The 16,291-nt window shown below is 49.3% G+C and overlaps 2 protein-coding genes across 4 annotated transcripts in view; one reads left to right on the top strand and one right to left on the bottom strand.

Annotated features, from left to right (window-relative positions):
* The window catches only part of MYBL2 (MYB proto-oncogene like 2), a 47,886-nt gene extending 46,297 nt beyond the window's left edge, over window positions 1-1,589 (top strand). For all 3 annotated transcript variants that reach the window (XR_010154234.1, XM_024352033.3, XM_063802979.1), the window contains exons 13-14: window positions 239-388; window positions 1,064-1,589. Coding sequence is in view for 2 of the 3 variants with exons in the window: in XM_024352033.3 (XP_024207801.2) it covers window positions 239-388; window positions 1,064-1,192 (279 nt within the window). In the remaining variant the exon portion in view is untranslated. The remainder of the gene's footprint in view (window positions 1-238; window positions 389-1,063) is intronic.
* Window positions 1,590-11,285: 9,696 nt separating this feature from the next.
* On the bottom strand, window positions 11,286-12,127 carry GTSF1L (gametocyte specific factor 1 like). Its single transcript, XM_009437270.5, has one exon. The coding sequence runs from the start codon at window positions 11,814-11,816 to the stop codon at window positions 11,370-11,372; it is 447 nt and encodes a 148-aa protein (XP_009435545.4). The 5' UTR covers window positions 11,817-12,127; the 3' UTR covers window positions 11,286-11,369.
* Between the last annotated feature and the right edge of the window lie 4,164 nt (window positions 12,128-16,291).

Below are 16,291 nucleotides of genomic sequence, written 5' to 3' on the forward strand. Positions count from 1 at the left end.
TGGGATTACAGGCGTGAGCCACCGCTCCTGGCCCTTTGCTTAATCTTTTAAGTATAAAGTAAGCTTAAGCTCATGTAAACTCCCTATCTGAAAGCAGAAACTGAGGCTTGGAAAAGTGTGTATCCTCTTTCAGGTCTCAGCAGCCAGGTGGTGGTGCTGGGGTGGGATTGCGGGTTTTTTTCTTCCCTCTCACAGCTTCTGGCAAAATGGTGACTCCTTGACTTGGTTTTGGTTTCAGCCGACAACTGCCCCTTCAAACCCTTCCAGCCTCACCCTGTCAGGTATCAAAGAAGACAACAGCTTGCTCAACCAGGGCTTCTTGCAGGCCAAGCCCGAGAAGGCAGCAGTGGCCCAGAAGCCCCGAAGCCACTTCACGACACCTGCCCCTGTGAGTGCTGTGGCCATCTCTGGGGGTCCTGCAGTGCCCGCCTTCTTAGCTCAGGGCTGAGTGCTGGCCATCCCTGGGGGTCCTGCAGTGCCCACCTTCTTAGCTCAGGGCCTTTGCATAGGCTGTTCCTCTGCCTGGGTGCTTTTCCTGCTACTTCCCGTGGCTGCATTTGCTTAACTTACTCTTCTGATTTCAGTCTCAATGCTGCTTCCTTAGGGGTAAGCCTTCTCTGACCCTACATTCTGTAGAGATACCCCCATTCTGCCATTCTCTCTTTTGTGGCCTGGGTTTCACTTGTAACTAAGTCATTATCCCTGTATTTGGTTTGCTTAGTACATGTCTGTCCTCAAGCAGGGGCTGGCTTCAGGCTGCTGACCTGTCTCACTGCTCCTTCTCACCCGCCTCCTGGCTGTGGCTTCTCCTCGAGGCTGGTGCTGCACGGGGCGGGCAGTGCATGGCCATGTCTCCTTGTCCAGCTTCCTACTTACAGTTGAGGAAGCCCACAGCCAGGAAGTGACTTGTCCAGGGTCACAGGGAATGTGGAGAGAGAATAAGAAGGCTCTGGCTTCTAGGGGAGGGAGGCTTATAACTCTACCCTTCCCTGGCCAGGATCACCAGGGTCTGTTGGGAACACATAGTCCCTGCCTGGATGGTAACCCTCTTGCCTCCTCCCAGATGTCCAGTGCCTGGAAGACGGTGGCCTGCGGGGGGACCAGGGACCAGCTTTTCATGCAGGAGAAAGCCCGGCAGCTCCTGGGCCGCCTGAAGCCCAGCCACACATCTCGGACCCTCATCTTGTCCTGAGGTGTTGAGGGTGTCACGAGCCCATTCTCATGTTTACAGGGGTTGTGGGGGCAGAGGGGGTCTGTGAATCTGAGAGTCATTCAGGTGACCTCCTGCAGGGAGCCTTCTGCCACCAGCCCCTCCCCAGACTCTCAGGTGGAGGCAACAGGGCCATGCGCTGCCCTGTTGCCGAGCCCAGCTGTGGGCGGCTCCTGGTGCTAACAACATAGTTCCACTCCCAGGTCTGCCTGGTTCCCTCCCCAAGGCCACAGGGAGCTCAGTCAGCTTCTCCCAAGCCCACGTCAGGCCTGGCCTCATCTCAGACCCTGCTTAGGATGGGGGATGTGGCCAGGGGTGCTCCTGTGCTCACCCTCTCTTGGTGCATTTTTTTGGAAGAATAAAATTGCCTCTGTCTTTGTGCTGGTCTGGACTCTGCCTCTCTACTGGGCCCTGCTCATGGTTCCCTGGTGACCTAGGGGCCTCTTCTGGGATATAGGGACCTGAATGCTCATCCTCAGAGGCCAGCCTTATCGGCACAGCCCAGGCCTGAGCCCTTGACCCTGTTTCCACAGAGGGGCACAATGAGATGAGAGCAATTTCTCTCGTCTCTGCACCCAGTGGGCATCTCTGCAAAGCTCTGAGTATTATTGGCCATGGGGTTGGGCGGGGGTGGGCAGAGACTGGGGGCAGAGGAGGACGATGGGTTGGTGCAGTAGGGCCTTGCCTGCCCCTTGCCTTGGGTGGCTCACCTGCCCACTAACAAGCCCCTGCCTCAAGCTGAGCGTGGCCCCCAGGTCAGACCAGTAAGCAAGGAAGAGGGGTGAAGGCAGCTGGGCAGAACCCTCTAGCCCCATTGGCCAAGGCTGAGCAGGAGGCCAGGATGGGCCAGAGCCTCTGCCCTTGTGGCCCTAAATCCCTAGGGTTGTGGCTACAGAGCACAGTGCTTGGCAGGTGGTTGGGAAGAGTCACTGGGGATTGAAGAGGGGAAGATGCCAAGTCTGAGAATGTCTAAATGAGGAACTGATGTTTTCAGCAGCGGGCTTCATGGGACAGGCACATGAACATCCTTGTGGGCAGAGGTTGAGCGGACTTGGGGCAGGTCCTCACCTGGGGCAAGAGATGCGGCCAACTCTAGAGGGATGGGGACTGAGTTAATTAGGGTGCCAGAGTTCAGATGTGTCTGGCCTCAGACACACCCCTTTCTCCCTGCTGAGCTCCCACCTACAGTCCCCCTACTCCTGTCCATTCACATGCAGGCATGCCGTGCTTGGTCCTGGCAGTGTCCCAGTTCTTGATCTAAAGCCGAGGAGGGGCGGGGGCTCTGTGCTTCCCACCCTGCACCCCGCACCCCGCAGCCCATGTGGCTGGGCTGCATGCACCTGCAGGTTCCATGGATGAACCACACCTAACTCATGCCCTGAGCTTTTGTGATTTGTCAGCATGGAACCTATCCCCTCCCCAACTTCTTCCCCAAGCTCTGTCACTGGCCGCTCCCTACAGGCCTTGGTCACCCAAGGTGGATGACCTGTGCCCCACGGTGAGGATGGAGGCTGCATTACCTTGTCTCCTATAGCTCACACCAAGACTCGGTGGAACAACTTTGTCAAACTCAAATGCAGTGCGCTGCAGGCTGATGATGAAAATTCCTGGGCCCTCTGAGTCAGGTACCTGGGGTGGAGCCTGCAAAAAGGGATTTTTAACAAACCACCAGTGGGTGATTCACATGCAGGGCGTTGACTGGCTACACTCTGAGCTGACGCCTGTGAGGCTCCAGGGGCTTGTACCCCATGCCCTCTCTTGCCTGAGGTCTTGCTCATTCCCAGGGACTGCCCTCAGGCCCTTTCCTGTCCTGGAGGGAGGAGGCTGTAAAGAACAGAGTGGCTGCAGGTAACAGCAAGCTTAACATACCATCCTCACTGAGCTCTGTGTGTTGTGGGCTTGTTCTTTGGTTCATGCATTAAATAAATACTTAGTAGGCCGGGTATGGTGGCTCACGCCTGTAATCCCAACACTTTGGGAGGCCGGGGAGGCCAAATTGCTTGAGTCCAGGAGTTTGAGATAAGCTTGGGCAGCATCATGAAACCCTCTGTCTACTAAAAAAAAAAAAAACAAAAAATTAGCTGGGCATGGTGGCATGTGCCTTTAGTCCCAGCTCCTCGAGAGGCTGAGGTGGGAGAATTACCTGAGCCCAGGAGGTCGAGGCTGCAGTGAGCTGAGATCATTCCACTGCACTCCAGCCTGGGCAACCAGAGGGAGACACTGTCTCAAAAACAAAAACAAAAAACCACATTTATTGAGGGACCCTCCAACCCTACCCCCACATGTCTGGCATAGTTGTAGTGCTGAAGATATAGCAATAAAGGATAGAAACCAGGCCGGGTGTGGTGGCTCATGCCTGTAATTTAGTACTTTAGGAGGCTGAGGTGGGAGGATCACTTGAGCCCAGGAGTTTGAGACCAGCCTGGGCAACATGGTGAAACCCCATCTCTACAAAAAATTTTAAAAACTTAGCATGATAGCGTGATGGCTCATGCCTGTAGTCCCAGCTACTCAGGAAGCTGAGGTGGGAGGATCTCTTGAGCTGTGGTTGTGCCTCTCTACTCCGGCCTGAGTGACAAAGCAAGACCCTATCTCAAAAGACAAAAACCAAAAAACTACCTTATTCTCATGGAGCTTAAATTCTTTTTTTTTTTTTTTTTTTTTTGAGATGGAGTCTTGCTCTGTTGCCCAGGCTGGAGTGCAGTGGTGCGATCTTGGCTCACTGCAAGCTTCGCTTCCTGGGTTCACACCATTCTCCTGCCTCAGCCTCCCGAGTAGCTGGGACTACAGGCACCCACCACCATGCCCGGCTAATTTTTTTTTTGCATTTTTAGTAGAGACAAGGTTTCACCGTGTTAGCCAGGATGGTCTCGATCTCCTGACCTTGTGATCTGCGTGCCTCAGCCTTCGAAAGTGCTGGAATTACAGGCGTGAGCCACTGCGCCCGGCCATGGAGCTTAAATTCTAAAAAGCAGACAGATATAAACCAACCAATTGATATAAAATGTGCCAGAGGGAACACAAACTTTGAAGTAAAGCAGGGGGTACCGTGAGGCCAGTCATCTGCTCAGAGAAAGTGGGGAGGAGTCAGATTTGACAGCTCCTGGCCATCATGGGGACAGGGAGAGCCCACATGGGAAGGCAGATTGGTTGCCACTCAGGAGGTGCTGGGGGCCCAGCTGCTGTTTGATCAGGAGTTTGGGGAACTTGGTCATGAGGATTGATCCAGGCCTGATGTTTCCCAGGCTAGTGTGGCAAGCAAGAAAGAGCCAGATAGCGCTGAGGGGCAGAGGGCCTGAGTTCAGAATGGTAGTACAGGAGTGGGGGTGCTGCGGTCAGCCTGGGAGAGGGACAGGCAGGAGGGAAAGATGAGGCTTAGTTAAGATGGCAGAGGGAGGCTGGGCGTGGTGGCTCATGTCTGTAATCCCAGCACTTTGGGAGGCCGAGGCAGGCAGATCATCTGAGGTCGGGAGTTTGAGACCAGCCTGACCAACATGGAAAAACTCAGTCTCTACTAAAAATACAAAATTAGCTGGGCGTGGTGGCGCATGCCTGTAATCCCAGCTACTTTGGAGGCTGAGGCAGAAGAATCGCTTGAACCCAGGAGGCGGAGGTTGCGGTGAGCCATGATCGCACCATTGCACTTACTCTAGCCTGGGCAACAAGAGCAAAACTATCTTGGAAAAAAAAAATGGCAGAGGGTGAATCTGCCATTCTGGCAAGATCCAGATGATTGTCTGGCATTTGGTGACCAGCATGGCCTGGAGGTGAGAGGCTCACAGATATAGAGGCTGTGGTAGATTGTTCCAGCAATGGCTCCCTAGGGATCACTGCTCCCTGTAGCTATTCCCATGAGTGGGTCATGTGGTTGACTTTGCCCCTGAGGGACTCTGGGAGAATCTGCTGAAGGAGGTGAGAATTCTAGCTGTTCTGGTTGAGACTCCAGACGTGAGTAAGGCCACCCTAAACCATCCAGCCTCACCTGATCTGGCCCAGACTGGAGGAACTGCCCATCTGATCACAAAGTCATGAGAATAATAAATCAGTATTGCTTTAAGCCCTAAGATTGAGGATGGTTTGTTACACAGCAGAAGCTGACTGATACAGATGCTGGCATGAGGAACTGGGACATGTGAGTACTTAACGTGGTCCAGGATAAAGATAAAGTGTCCTTCTCAGAGCAAGGCAGGGACTGGGGCAGGAGCAGTTTTGATAGGCCAGGAGTAGTTTGGGAGTCTTAATTAGCCACTTTTTCAGCAGACCCTGGTGTATCACTGAGGAAAATCAACACTGAGCCATGGGCTCATCAGGGTTGGGGAGAAACAGGAGACCTAGGGTTCCAGGAACTTTGCGGGAAATGAATGGGGTGAAGGATTCTGGAGTTCAAAGCCACTGTGACCATACCTGCGTCTTGTTCCCCAGAGCTGAAGGCACTGGGGAGAGATATGGCTCATGGCATCTGGCAGACTCTCCCAGGTCCTCCTGCAGTCCTGGGTAGAGCTCTTACTTTGGATCAGACAGACTTGGGTGTAAACCCAGCTTAGCTCTTGGGAGCTGTGTGTCTCTTCAATGCACTGAGCCTTGGCTCCTTGGCTGTAAAATAGGGAGAATCCTTCAACTTCAGACTTGTTGAAGGGATTGGGAAGAACATGGCACATACTTGGTGCTCAGATAACATGGGCTCTTAGTATGTTATTACTTAGTATGTTTTTACATGTTTCTCATTTCTTTGTTACACACAATATACCCTGCAAAGGAGAAATTAGTGCCCACGTTTCAGGTGAGTGCTGGGAGGGAAGATGGTAGACAGTGGTTGAGTCAGGACTTGAGCCCAATCCTGGACAGCAAGTCTGGCATTTTAGTATGCCCCATTCCATGCCATCCTCTGTGTCATACTGTTATGGGCTCTTTGGGTTGTCACTTTTCTGGCCAGAAACATCTGTGGCTGATGGCATCTTTACCCGAGTTCTTGTCCTGTGTCCAGGAGGTACGCAGACAGGTGGAAGGTGAACATGATTAAGAGAAACTTTATTGAGTGTTACAACAGTTCACAGGAGACCCTCAGTGAGTAACTTCTGTCTGTAGGCAGATGGTCTGCAGTGTTAACTCTCAGCAGAGAGGAGGCCCTGGAGGATGTTGCTCCTCTCTGCTACTGTTTGTCCCATTATCTCCAGTTACCAGCAGAGACAGTAGCTCCTCTCTGCAGCTGGTCATCCCTTTCTCTGTCCTCTCTCCTGCTCTGGCTGAGCCCGGGACTTTCATAGACTTCAGAGAGGGTAAAGTGCATGCTGATTGCTCTGTGGGTGGCCATGGGCAGCAGGGAGGGAGCACCACAAGTCCCCACTCCGGCCCTCAGGACTGGCAGCTGGCTCCCAGCCTTCAGGCCCTCCCTGGCCCGAAGGAGGGGCCTTACTGGGGACTCGCCCCCTTCTGCCCAGGAATCTGACTCCCGCTGCCATTCATGGCCCCTGGGGTGCAGCCCCAACCCTGCTCCCAGATTGGAGCAGGTGCCTGGAGAGGAGAGAGTCCAGGCAGTGGGAGCAGACACCCCTGAGCCTGCAGGGATGGGGAGCATTCCCCGCCTGAGAATGCAGGCTGCAGAGATGCCCAGGTCCTGCACTTGGGAGGGCCGCTGCAGCTGCACCCAGGGAGCTCCCGCCCCGCCAACTTGGAAGGGGTGGGGATCCTGCTTGTCCCCAGCTCCTGCCTACTTTGTGGAGCAGGAGGCCCAGGTCTGCAGCCGCCAGTCGGGTGGCTGCAGCTGCACCCAGACAGGCAGATCTTGCCTGCTCCCAGCCCCGCTAAGAGCACGGGAAGGCTTGGATCCACAGCTGCAGTTTGGGCAGCTGCAGCCCCGTCCAGTAGGGCAGGGTTCCTGCCTGCTCTGTGGAGCTGGAGGCCTGGGTTGGCAGCTGAGATTTGGGCAGCTGCAGCGGCCCCTGGGGAGCACCAGATCCATGGAGTGTGCAGCTCCCGCTGCGCTTCCCTGCCACAGGTGCCTCCCTGCTGCAGCCCATGTGATGGCAGCGGCCAATGACAATACCTGTCAGCCAGGGTAGGAGTATGGTGCCATAGAAAAAAACCATAAGCGTTAGATAGAGGTTCAGTTAAAATCTTTCCATCGGAGTGCAATATTCATACAGAAGAGTGCATGAATCCCACGTGGCTGTGGATATGTTTTCACAAAGTGAACGGACTCGCATAACCAGCACCCAGATCAAACAACAGAACAAGAGCAGCACTGGAAACCCCCTCTCCACCCACGAAGGGTAACCGCCATCCTAACATCAAACACCAGCTTTGCTTTGCCTTTTTATTTTCGTTAAATATTACGTCAACAGAATTTCACATTATGTGAGATTCATCCAAGTAGATCTGGGTAGTTATCATTTGTTCATTCTCATGACCATTTTGTTTTATTTTCTATTTTATTTTCTATATTTTATTTTATTTTATACATGGTCTTATTCTGTCATCTAGGCTGAAGTGTAGTGATGTGATTTCCTCACTGCAACCTTGAAATCCTGGGCTCAAGGGATCCTCCCACCTCAGGCGTCCCGAATAACTGAGACTGCAGGTGCACCACCACGCTCGGCTAATTTTTTAAAATGTTTTTATAGAGACATGGTCTCACTATGTTGCCCAGGCTGGTCTTGAACTCATGGGCTCAAGTGATCCTCCCGCCTCAGCCTCCCAAAGTGGGGCTGGGATGAATTAGAGGCATGAGCCACCACACCTGGCCAATTTAATTTTAATTGACAAATAATTGTATATGTTTATGGGGTATGATGTGATGTTTTGATATGTTTATACATACACAGTAGAATGATTAAACCAAGCTAATTCACATATCTATCACCTCACATGCTTTTTTTGTGTGTTGAGACCATTTAAAGTCTACTCTTCTCAATTTTGAAATTTACAATATTGGTTTTTCATTGTGTGACTTCCACAATTTACCCATTATCTCAAAGGATGTGTGGATTGCTTCCAGACTGACTATTACACATAGTGCTGTTAGCACCTCTGCCTCGCCACCCCACAGTCTGGGAAGTAAGAAGCACCTCTCCCTGGCTGCCACAGCATCTGGGAAGTGAGGAGCACCTTTGCCCGGCTGCTGTGCCAGCCTCCAAGTGTGAAGTGGTAGCCTTGTGTGTGATCTGTCTGCCCTCTCCACGTCTGCATTTTCGAAATTAAAGTTTACTTTTAAATTAAAAAAAAATAGTGCTGTTATGCACATGTCATCCTCATGTTTTGGTGAACTGTCATGCCCATCTGGTTTATACATATCTAGGAGTGGAACTGCTGGGGATGGATTCAATTAGGCCACTTGCCATGCACTAACTTTGTGAACCAAGGCACATTATTTAGGTTTTTTTTTTTTTTTTTTTTGAGACGGAGTTCTGCTCTATTGCCCAGGCTGGGGTGCAGTGGTGCAATCTCGGCTCACTACAACCTCTGCCTCCTGGGTTCACGTGATTCTCTTGCCTCAGCCTCCCGAGGAGCTGGGATTACAGGCACACACCACCACGCCCAGCTAATTTTTTTGTATTTTTAGTAGAGACTGGGTTTCGCCATGTTGGCCTTGAACTCCTGACCTTAGGTGATCTGCCCACCTTGGCCTCCTCAAGTGCTGGAATTACAGGTGTGAGCCACCACACCCGGCCGTCATTTAGCTTTCCTGAAACTCACTTTTCATATCTGTATATTGGAGATAAAAATACTTTGTGGCCTGGATTTAATGGAATTATTTCAGCAAGGCACCTGACCTGAATATAGTTCCTCTCTCTTCTTCCTCTGCCAGCCAGAGCACCCTCTGCCCCAAGACACAGCTTTTCCACGGCACTCTCTTTGCCAGGAACCCTCAGCATGAACCTGCAAAGCTTGCCTGTTGCCCAGGGTTGGTGGGGCTGCCTTTCCCCACTGCCTGGTGGCCAGCTGCCTTTTGGGAGCTTGGAGGATACCTACAGAATGCTCCAGGCTGCCACTACATAGTGACAGACGTCAGCTCTATCTTGCTCTGTCTTGACAGAGCCCCTGTGGGTAGCGCTTCCACTAGGCTCACTCCCTTATGGCCCAATTCAGGGAGTTTCAGGAAGAGTAAGTTTTCCTGGTCCTGTTGGCCTATGGTTTATAGACATATATTCTCCACATCACTTTTTCCCCCTATTTCCTGTATGTCAGTTCTCTAGTTCATGCACTTCATTAATCACTGTCATCCAGAACTTTTTTCCCCCCAAGAAGTCTTTGTTTATAATACTTCGTGTAAGCAGTTGAAGGGGCCAGCTGGGTGGCAAAGTTATGATTACTTAAAAAAAAAAAAAAAACCAGTGAGCCTAGGTAACATAGTGAGACCCCATCTCTACAAAAAAATAGAACTAGCCAGTTATGGTGGTGCACGCCTGTGGTCCCAGCTAGTTGTTAGGCTTTGACGAGAGGATTGCTTGAGCCTTAGAGGTTGAGGCTACAGTGAGCTATGATTGCGCCACTGCACACCAGCCTGGGCGACAGAACGAGGACTCTGTCTCAACAAAAAAACAAAAAAAACTTAACAGTTAAGATTTCCTCCTGAAAAACTTTCAAAGGACTTAAGTCTTCTACCTGCTGTTTAAAAAAATATAGTTTAATTTTTGACCAGATAACATATTCATATACATTCCCATGTAAAAGATTCTAAAGAGTCAATAGTAAAGAAGGGCTCTCTCTTGTCTTCCCTGGAGGCAGACAATATCAGTTTCTAGCGAAGAGGCAAGTAAATTTTTCTATTAGGCAACAGGTTGAAAAAACATTTCAGGCTTTGTGGACAGATGTCCATTCTAGAGTATACTTAAAGAGAAGTTTTATGCAAAAGCAAGCACATACATATTCATGTATTCTCCCGCAACTCTCCCCAAATGGTGGCATACTGTATAGACTGTTCTGGACTTGTTTTTGTTTTTTCTTTTCTTTTTCCTTTTTTTTTTTTTTTTTTTTTTTTTTTTTGGAGACAAAGTCTCGCTCTGTCACCCAGGCTGGATTGCAATGGAGTGAGCTTGGCTAACTGCAGCCTCTGTGTCCCGGTTCAAGCTATTCTCCTGCCTCAGCCTCCTGAGTAGCTGAGATTACAGGTGCCCACCACACGCCCGGCTAAGTTTTGTATTTTTAGTAGAGATGGGGTTTTGCCATGTTGGCCAGGCTGGCCTCGAACTCCACACCTCAGGTGATTGGCCCACCTCCGCCTCCCAAAGTGCTGGGATTACAGGCATGAGCCACCGGGCCCGGCCTGGACTTGGTTTTTATCAGTTAAACTGGGGGTTGGCAAACCATGGCCCACTAGTCAAGTCCAGCCTGCCACCTGTGGCTGTAAGTCATTTTATTGGAACCTCTGTTCATTTGTTTACGTATTATATGTGGCTGCTCTCATGTTGCAGTGGCAGGGCCGAGTAGTTGCAACACAGACTGCGTGGCTGACAAAGGCTAAGATATTTGCCATCTGGCCTTTTACAGAAAAAGTTTGCTGACCTCTGAGCTCAACAGTGTGTCTCAACCTTTCTATATCAGCACAGAAAGAGCTTCCTCACTTTTTTTCAAGGCGGCATAATATTTTGTTGTATGGCTGCAGTATAACTTATTTTTAATCAGGCCCTTTTAATGGATATTTAGGTCATTTTTGACTTTTTTTTTGTTGCTTAAGACAGGATCTCACTATGTTGCCCAGGCTGAACTCAAGCGATCCTCTCGCCTCGGCTCCCAGAGTAACAGGCTACAGCTGTGATTCAACACACCTGGCTCATTTCTAACTTTTTTGCTGCTGCAAATAATGCTGCAGTGAATAAGCTAGTACTTAGCTCATTTTCCCCATGTGTGATTATATTTACAGAATGAAGCCTGGAAGTGGAATTGCTCAATCAAAGCCTGTATGCATTGATAATGTTTATAGCTACTGTCAAATTGCCCTCTGTGGAGGTTGTACCAACTGACATTCTCACCAATGTTATGAAAGTGCCCATTTTGCCCTACCTTTGCCAGCAGAGTATTTTAAGCCTTTTGATATTTATCAATCTGCCAGGTTAAAAAAAGAGGTAGCCCAGGGTAGTTTACTTTGCATGTCTTTTATTCTGATGCATTGCACGTTCTTCCATGCATTTATGAGGCGTGTGCTCCTTCCTCAGCTGACAGTTTACTGTCCTGGTCTGAGGATCTTCTGGGGACTGGTCTCTCTTGCTGACTCTTTCGTGTCATTTTCACAAACAACCTTTTGAGGAAAAAAAGTCTTAAGGACAAACACATGCTGGCAATTAGCGCCATCGACATTCCAGATATCGGGGCTGGGAAGGCAGGGTGAGACCTGCTGGGTGTCATCGTTCTGCTCTGAACTAGGAGGACTGACTTTCAGAGGGTTCTCGGTGTCCTCTTCTTCCACAGCGCTCCTGTTGACACAAACAGCCTCATGTTCCTCCAGATTTTTGATGCGGACCACGTGGCAGGCGTTGTATTTGCAGGTGGCCATCTTTTTGGCTTTCTTGGGGTTCTTTCTCCTGCACGATGCCAGGTGGTACTGGAATCTGCTGAGTGGGATTCGGTGGTGAGGATCATAAGGGCAAATTTCAAAGGTTTCTGGCTCCATGAGAAATTCTTGAAGCAGGGTATCTCACTGCTAGAGTCTAACGGAAATGCTTCTTGTGGAGAAGCCCTTTTGTAAGAAGGATGGAGTTGTCCTCTGCCCAGTTTTGGCCCTTGGGATTCTGTAGGTGACGGTCTTAACTTGTGGTCTGTTCTCTAGGACCGTGAGTGGTGGATTAGAAGAGAGATGAGGAGCTGCCAAAAGCAGCTACACAGAGAACAGAGTTAGCAAATGGCACCCGAGACAGAACTATAGCAGATGCAAGAGCCAAAAACCCACAGCCGCTTGACTCACAGATATACTATGATGTCAAGCTGCAGTCACCGGTTGTCACAATGGGCAGCCTAAGTCATCAGGAAGAGGCTATTGTGCACTGCTTGGGAGGGGTGGATGGCTTTGGGAATGCTGCCATCTAAAATTGTTCATGGATGTATGTTGTGACTTAAGTCTTTTAACTATACATATTTGTTTTTTGTTTTGGTTTTTGTTTTTTTTGAGACAGAGTCTCGCTCTGTTGCCAGGCTGGAGTACAGTGGTGCGATCTTGGCCCACTGCAATCTCCGCCTCCCAGGTTCAAGTGATTCTCCTGCCTCAGGCTCCCGAGTAGCTGGGATTACAGGCACCCGCCATCATGCCCGGCTAATTTTTTGTATTTTTAGTAGAGACGGGTTTCACCATGTTGGCCAGGCTGGTCTTGAACTCCTGACCTCAGGTGATCCACCCGCCTCAGCCCCCCAAAGTGCTGGGATGATAGGTGTGAGCCCCTGCGCTTTGCCAGGGCTGGTTTTTGGATGTGATTCTCAGGGCTGTCTTTCTTTACCCTTCTGCTCTGCTGAGGCCCACAGCAGCCTAGTCTCCTTGGGGGTGGGGGAAGGGTTTAAATCTATTCATATATCGCAGAAGGTGAAGCCTTTTGGTGTTCCAGCTTAACATGGGAAACATTTCCTATAAAACGCCCCATCTTAGGTCGACCCTGCCGTTGTCCCTCACAGAACTGGACCAAAGTCTGAATGGACGCAATTGACACATATCTCAGGGTGTTAGTGGTTTTGGTCCTCTGACATTCTATTTACATGTCTGGTGTTAGGTAGGATTTCTTCTAAAAATTGGCCTGGAGCTCCTTCCCACCCCCCACCCCGTTAAATTGTTTCTCAAGATCTGAGTGACAGTAGAGAAATACCATATTCCTGAATAGGAAGACTCAAAATCATAAATGAATATTCTCTGTAAACTAAATTACATAAATTACATAGTCATCCTAAATTGATACATAAATATAATGCAATTCCAAATAATTTTTGTGGCTTTATTTTATGTGCTGATATCTGATAGAGCAAGTCTCTGCTTGTTATTAGTTTTCCCCCCAAAAGCCTTGAGTATCTTCAAGGATTTGTTATTCTAGATCATGTGTCAACAAACTATGGGCCCATGATTCAAATCCAGATGGCTATCTGCTTTTGTAAATAAAGTTTTATTGAAGCACAGCCACACCCATTTGTTTACATATTGTCCATTGGCTGCTTTTGAGCTAGATTTGAGTAGTTGCAACAGAATCCAGATGACCCAGAAACCTCTAATGTTTTCTGTCTGGCCCATTATAGAAAAAGCTCACCCATCCTATTCTTGGTGGTGGTTAAGGAAGCTGACTGTATTCAAATTCTACCTCCTGCCACTTACCAGCCATGTGACCTTGGGGAAGGTGTGTGTGTGAGTGTGTGTGTGTATATGTGTGTGTGTGGTATTTACTAAGCTCTATTGATGGTGTCTTTTCAGGTAGGCTTGGTAGTTTTCTTTCTATTTTTTGCATGTTAAAAAAAATTAATCTATGATGCTTTATGGTTTTTTCTTTTTCTTTTTTTTTTGTCATTATAAATGACACTTTTTCCATCTCTCCACATCCTAGCTATGGTGTTCAGCCTTTTTTGAGAATTGAAGTGATTGGCTTTGTCTACATTGTTACATAATTGCAACTGATCATACATGTGGGATGTCTTGTTACTATCATATGACATGCAGACAATTTAGCAACATGACACTCACTGATGTCATAGTAAGAAATTGTAATGGGAACCCAGGTATAGACAAAAGATTAGACAAAGGATTCTAAAAAAAGGCATCTTTCATAACTACGCCATTTATTCTGGGTGTGCCAGTCAGGATAGGCAAGGTCAGGCTGCAATAACGTACAGTGCCAAAACTTCAGGAGCTTAAAACAACGAAGGCTTATGAGTCACTTTCAAGTCTAAAGCAGGTTTCTGGGTTGGGGAGGGGTATTGGGGATCTGCTCCTTGTGGTTAATGGAGCCAGGCTGATGGAGCCTCCATAGCAACACTTGCTTCCTTCTAGAAGAAGGAAGGGGATGTGGGGAGTCATGCGCGAGCTTCCACCAGGAAATGATAAACATCACTTCCGCTACTGTTTCATGGTTCAAAGTAAGTCCTACCTAACTTCAAAGAGCAAGGAGGTACGGTCTTTCCACATGCCCAGAAGGAGGAGAATAGGAACTTTGGGAAGTCCTGAGGGCTTCCCCAGTCTGCCCTTCTCGTCACCAGCATTCATTTCTCTTTTCTCCACACACACGGAGCATATTCTTCCCCATGGAAGAAAACCCAAAGTCCTAGCTCAGAGTGGGGGATCAATGGCTTACTCAGTGCTCTCCTGGGGCTTCTTGAGATCTTGAGATCTGGCTCTTACCCCAGACCAGTGGAATTCTAGTGCCTCAAACCAAGCTGGCTCCTATGAGGAGTGTGAGGCCAAGAAGTTGTGTTCCCTGTACCCCAACCCACTCACCCTAGGGATAGCTCCTGGTTTGCTCTGCTGAGTGTCCTTGGTAAACTGTACCTTCCATATCATGCATGTAACACAGAGCCCATTTTCTTCAAGCCTACAGCCCACTATTAAAGGAAACATGGTCGGGTGCAGTGGCTCACTCTTGTAATCCCAGCACTTTGGGAGGCTGAGGTGGGCGGATTGCTTGAGCCCAGCAGTTCGAGACCAGCCTGGGCAACATGGCAAAACCGTATCTCTACAAAAAATACAAAAATTAGCCTGCTGTGGTGGTGCATGCCTCTAGTTCCAGCTACTCAGGAGGATGAGGTGGGAGGATCGCTTGGGAAGTTGAGGCTGCAGTGAGCCTAAATTGTGTTACTGCACTCCAGCCTGGGCAGCAGAGTGAGACCCTGTCTCAAAAAATATATTAAAATAATTTTTTTTTTTGAGACGGAGTCTCTCACTGTCGCCCGGGCTGGAGTTCCGTGGTGTGATCTCCGCTCACTGCAAGCTCTGCCTCCTGGGTTCACGCCATTCTCCTGCCTCAGCCTCCCGAGTAGCTGAGACTACAGGCGCCTGCCACCACGCCCGGCTAATTTTTTGTATTTTTAGTAGAGATGGGGTTTCACCGTGTTAGCCAGGATGGTCTCCATCTCCTGACCTTGTGGTCCGCCCACCTCGGCCTCCCAAAGTGCTGGGATTACAAGCGTGAGCCACCACGCCTGGCCTAAAATAATATTTTTTAAAAGGAACTATAGTGTTGTCCTTACTGGGAGTTAACAGGGAGTTCAGCATCTGCTCTTCCACACCCCCAAGCCTGGTGCAGTGTCTGCCAATGATGCTGAGAGCAATCTTCTTTTTTTCTTTTTGGGATACAGTCCCTCTCTGTCACCCAGGCTGGAGTGCAGTGGCAAGATTTAGTCTCACTCCATCTCAAACTGCTGAGCTCAAGTGATCCTCCCACCTCAGCTTCCGGATTGCTGGGACTTACAGGTGCAAGCCATGACACTCGGCTGATTTTTTTATTTGTTGTAGAGATATAGTCTCTCTATGTTGCTCAGGCTAGTCTTGAACTCCTGTGCTCAAGTGATCCTCCCACTTTGGCCTCCCAAAGGTCTGGGAATTACAGGCGTGAGCCACCATGCCCGGCTGACAGTGACTTTTTAATCCCTAGTGCCATAGTCTTTTTCATGCTTCCGACCAGAGGTGGCCCAGGCTGGAGTCTTCAGGCTTCTGTAATTCTGGTTGTCTTTGATCGTTTGTGGTTTATTGTCCTTGAAAAATTATTTGCGAGGGTTTCCCAAAGCCTAGGTTACATGTGCCTGGCTGAGAGAGGCTTTTAAATTCTGCATATGGAGATCACAATGAAAGCACTGTATCCATCATTGAAATCCACATAATGAGGAGTAAGACATTGCTGTTGCAGGTTTCTTTGTGGCCACGCACCTATTAGTGTGGCAGGCTGAGATTCAGTCCATTATGGAGAGAGGGAAGGCTGGGGTTGTTTGTGCTTCTTCTTTTTTTTTTTTTGAGATGGAGTCTCACTCTGTTGCCCGGACTGGAGTGCAGTGGTGTGGTCTCGGCTTACTGCAACCTCTGCCTCCCGTGTTCAAGCAATTCTCCTGTCTCAGCCTCCTGAGTAGCTGGGATTACAGGCACCCGCCACTATGCCCAGCTAATTTTTTGTATTTTTAGTAGAGATGGGGTTT

Source organism: Pan troglodytes, chromosome 21 (genome assembly GCF_028858775.2).
Source record: "Pan troglodytes isolate AG18354 chromosome 21, NHGRI_mPanTro3-v2.0_pri, whole genome shotgun sequence".
Taxonomy (NCBI): Eukaryota; Metazoa; Chordata; class Mammalia; order Primates; family Hominidae; genus Pan; species Pan troglodytes.

Bases quoted from the DNA above. Each gene is read 5' to 3' on its own strand.
- GTSF1L (XM_009437270.5), bottom strand. From the start codon at position 11,816: ATGGAGCCAGAAACCTTTGAAATTTGCCCTTATGATCCTCACCACCGA.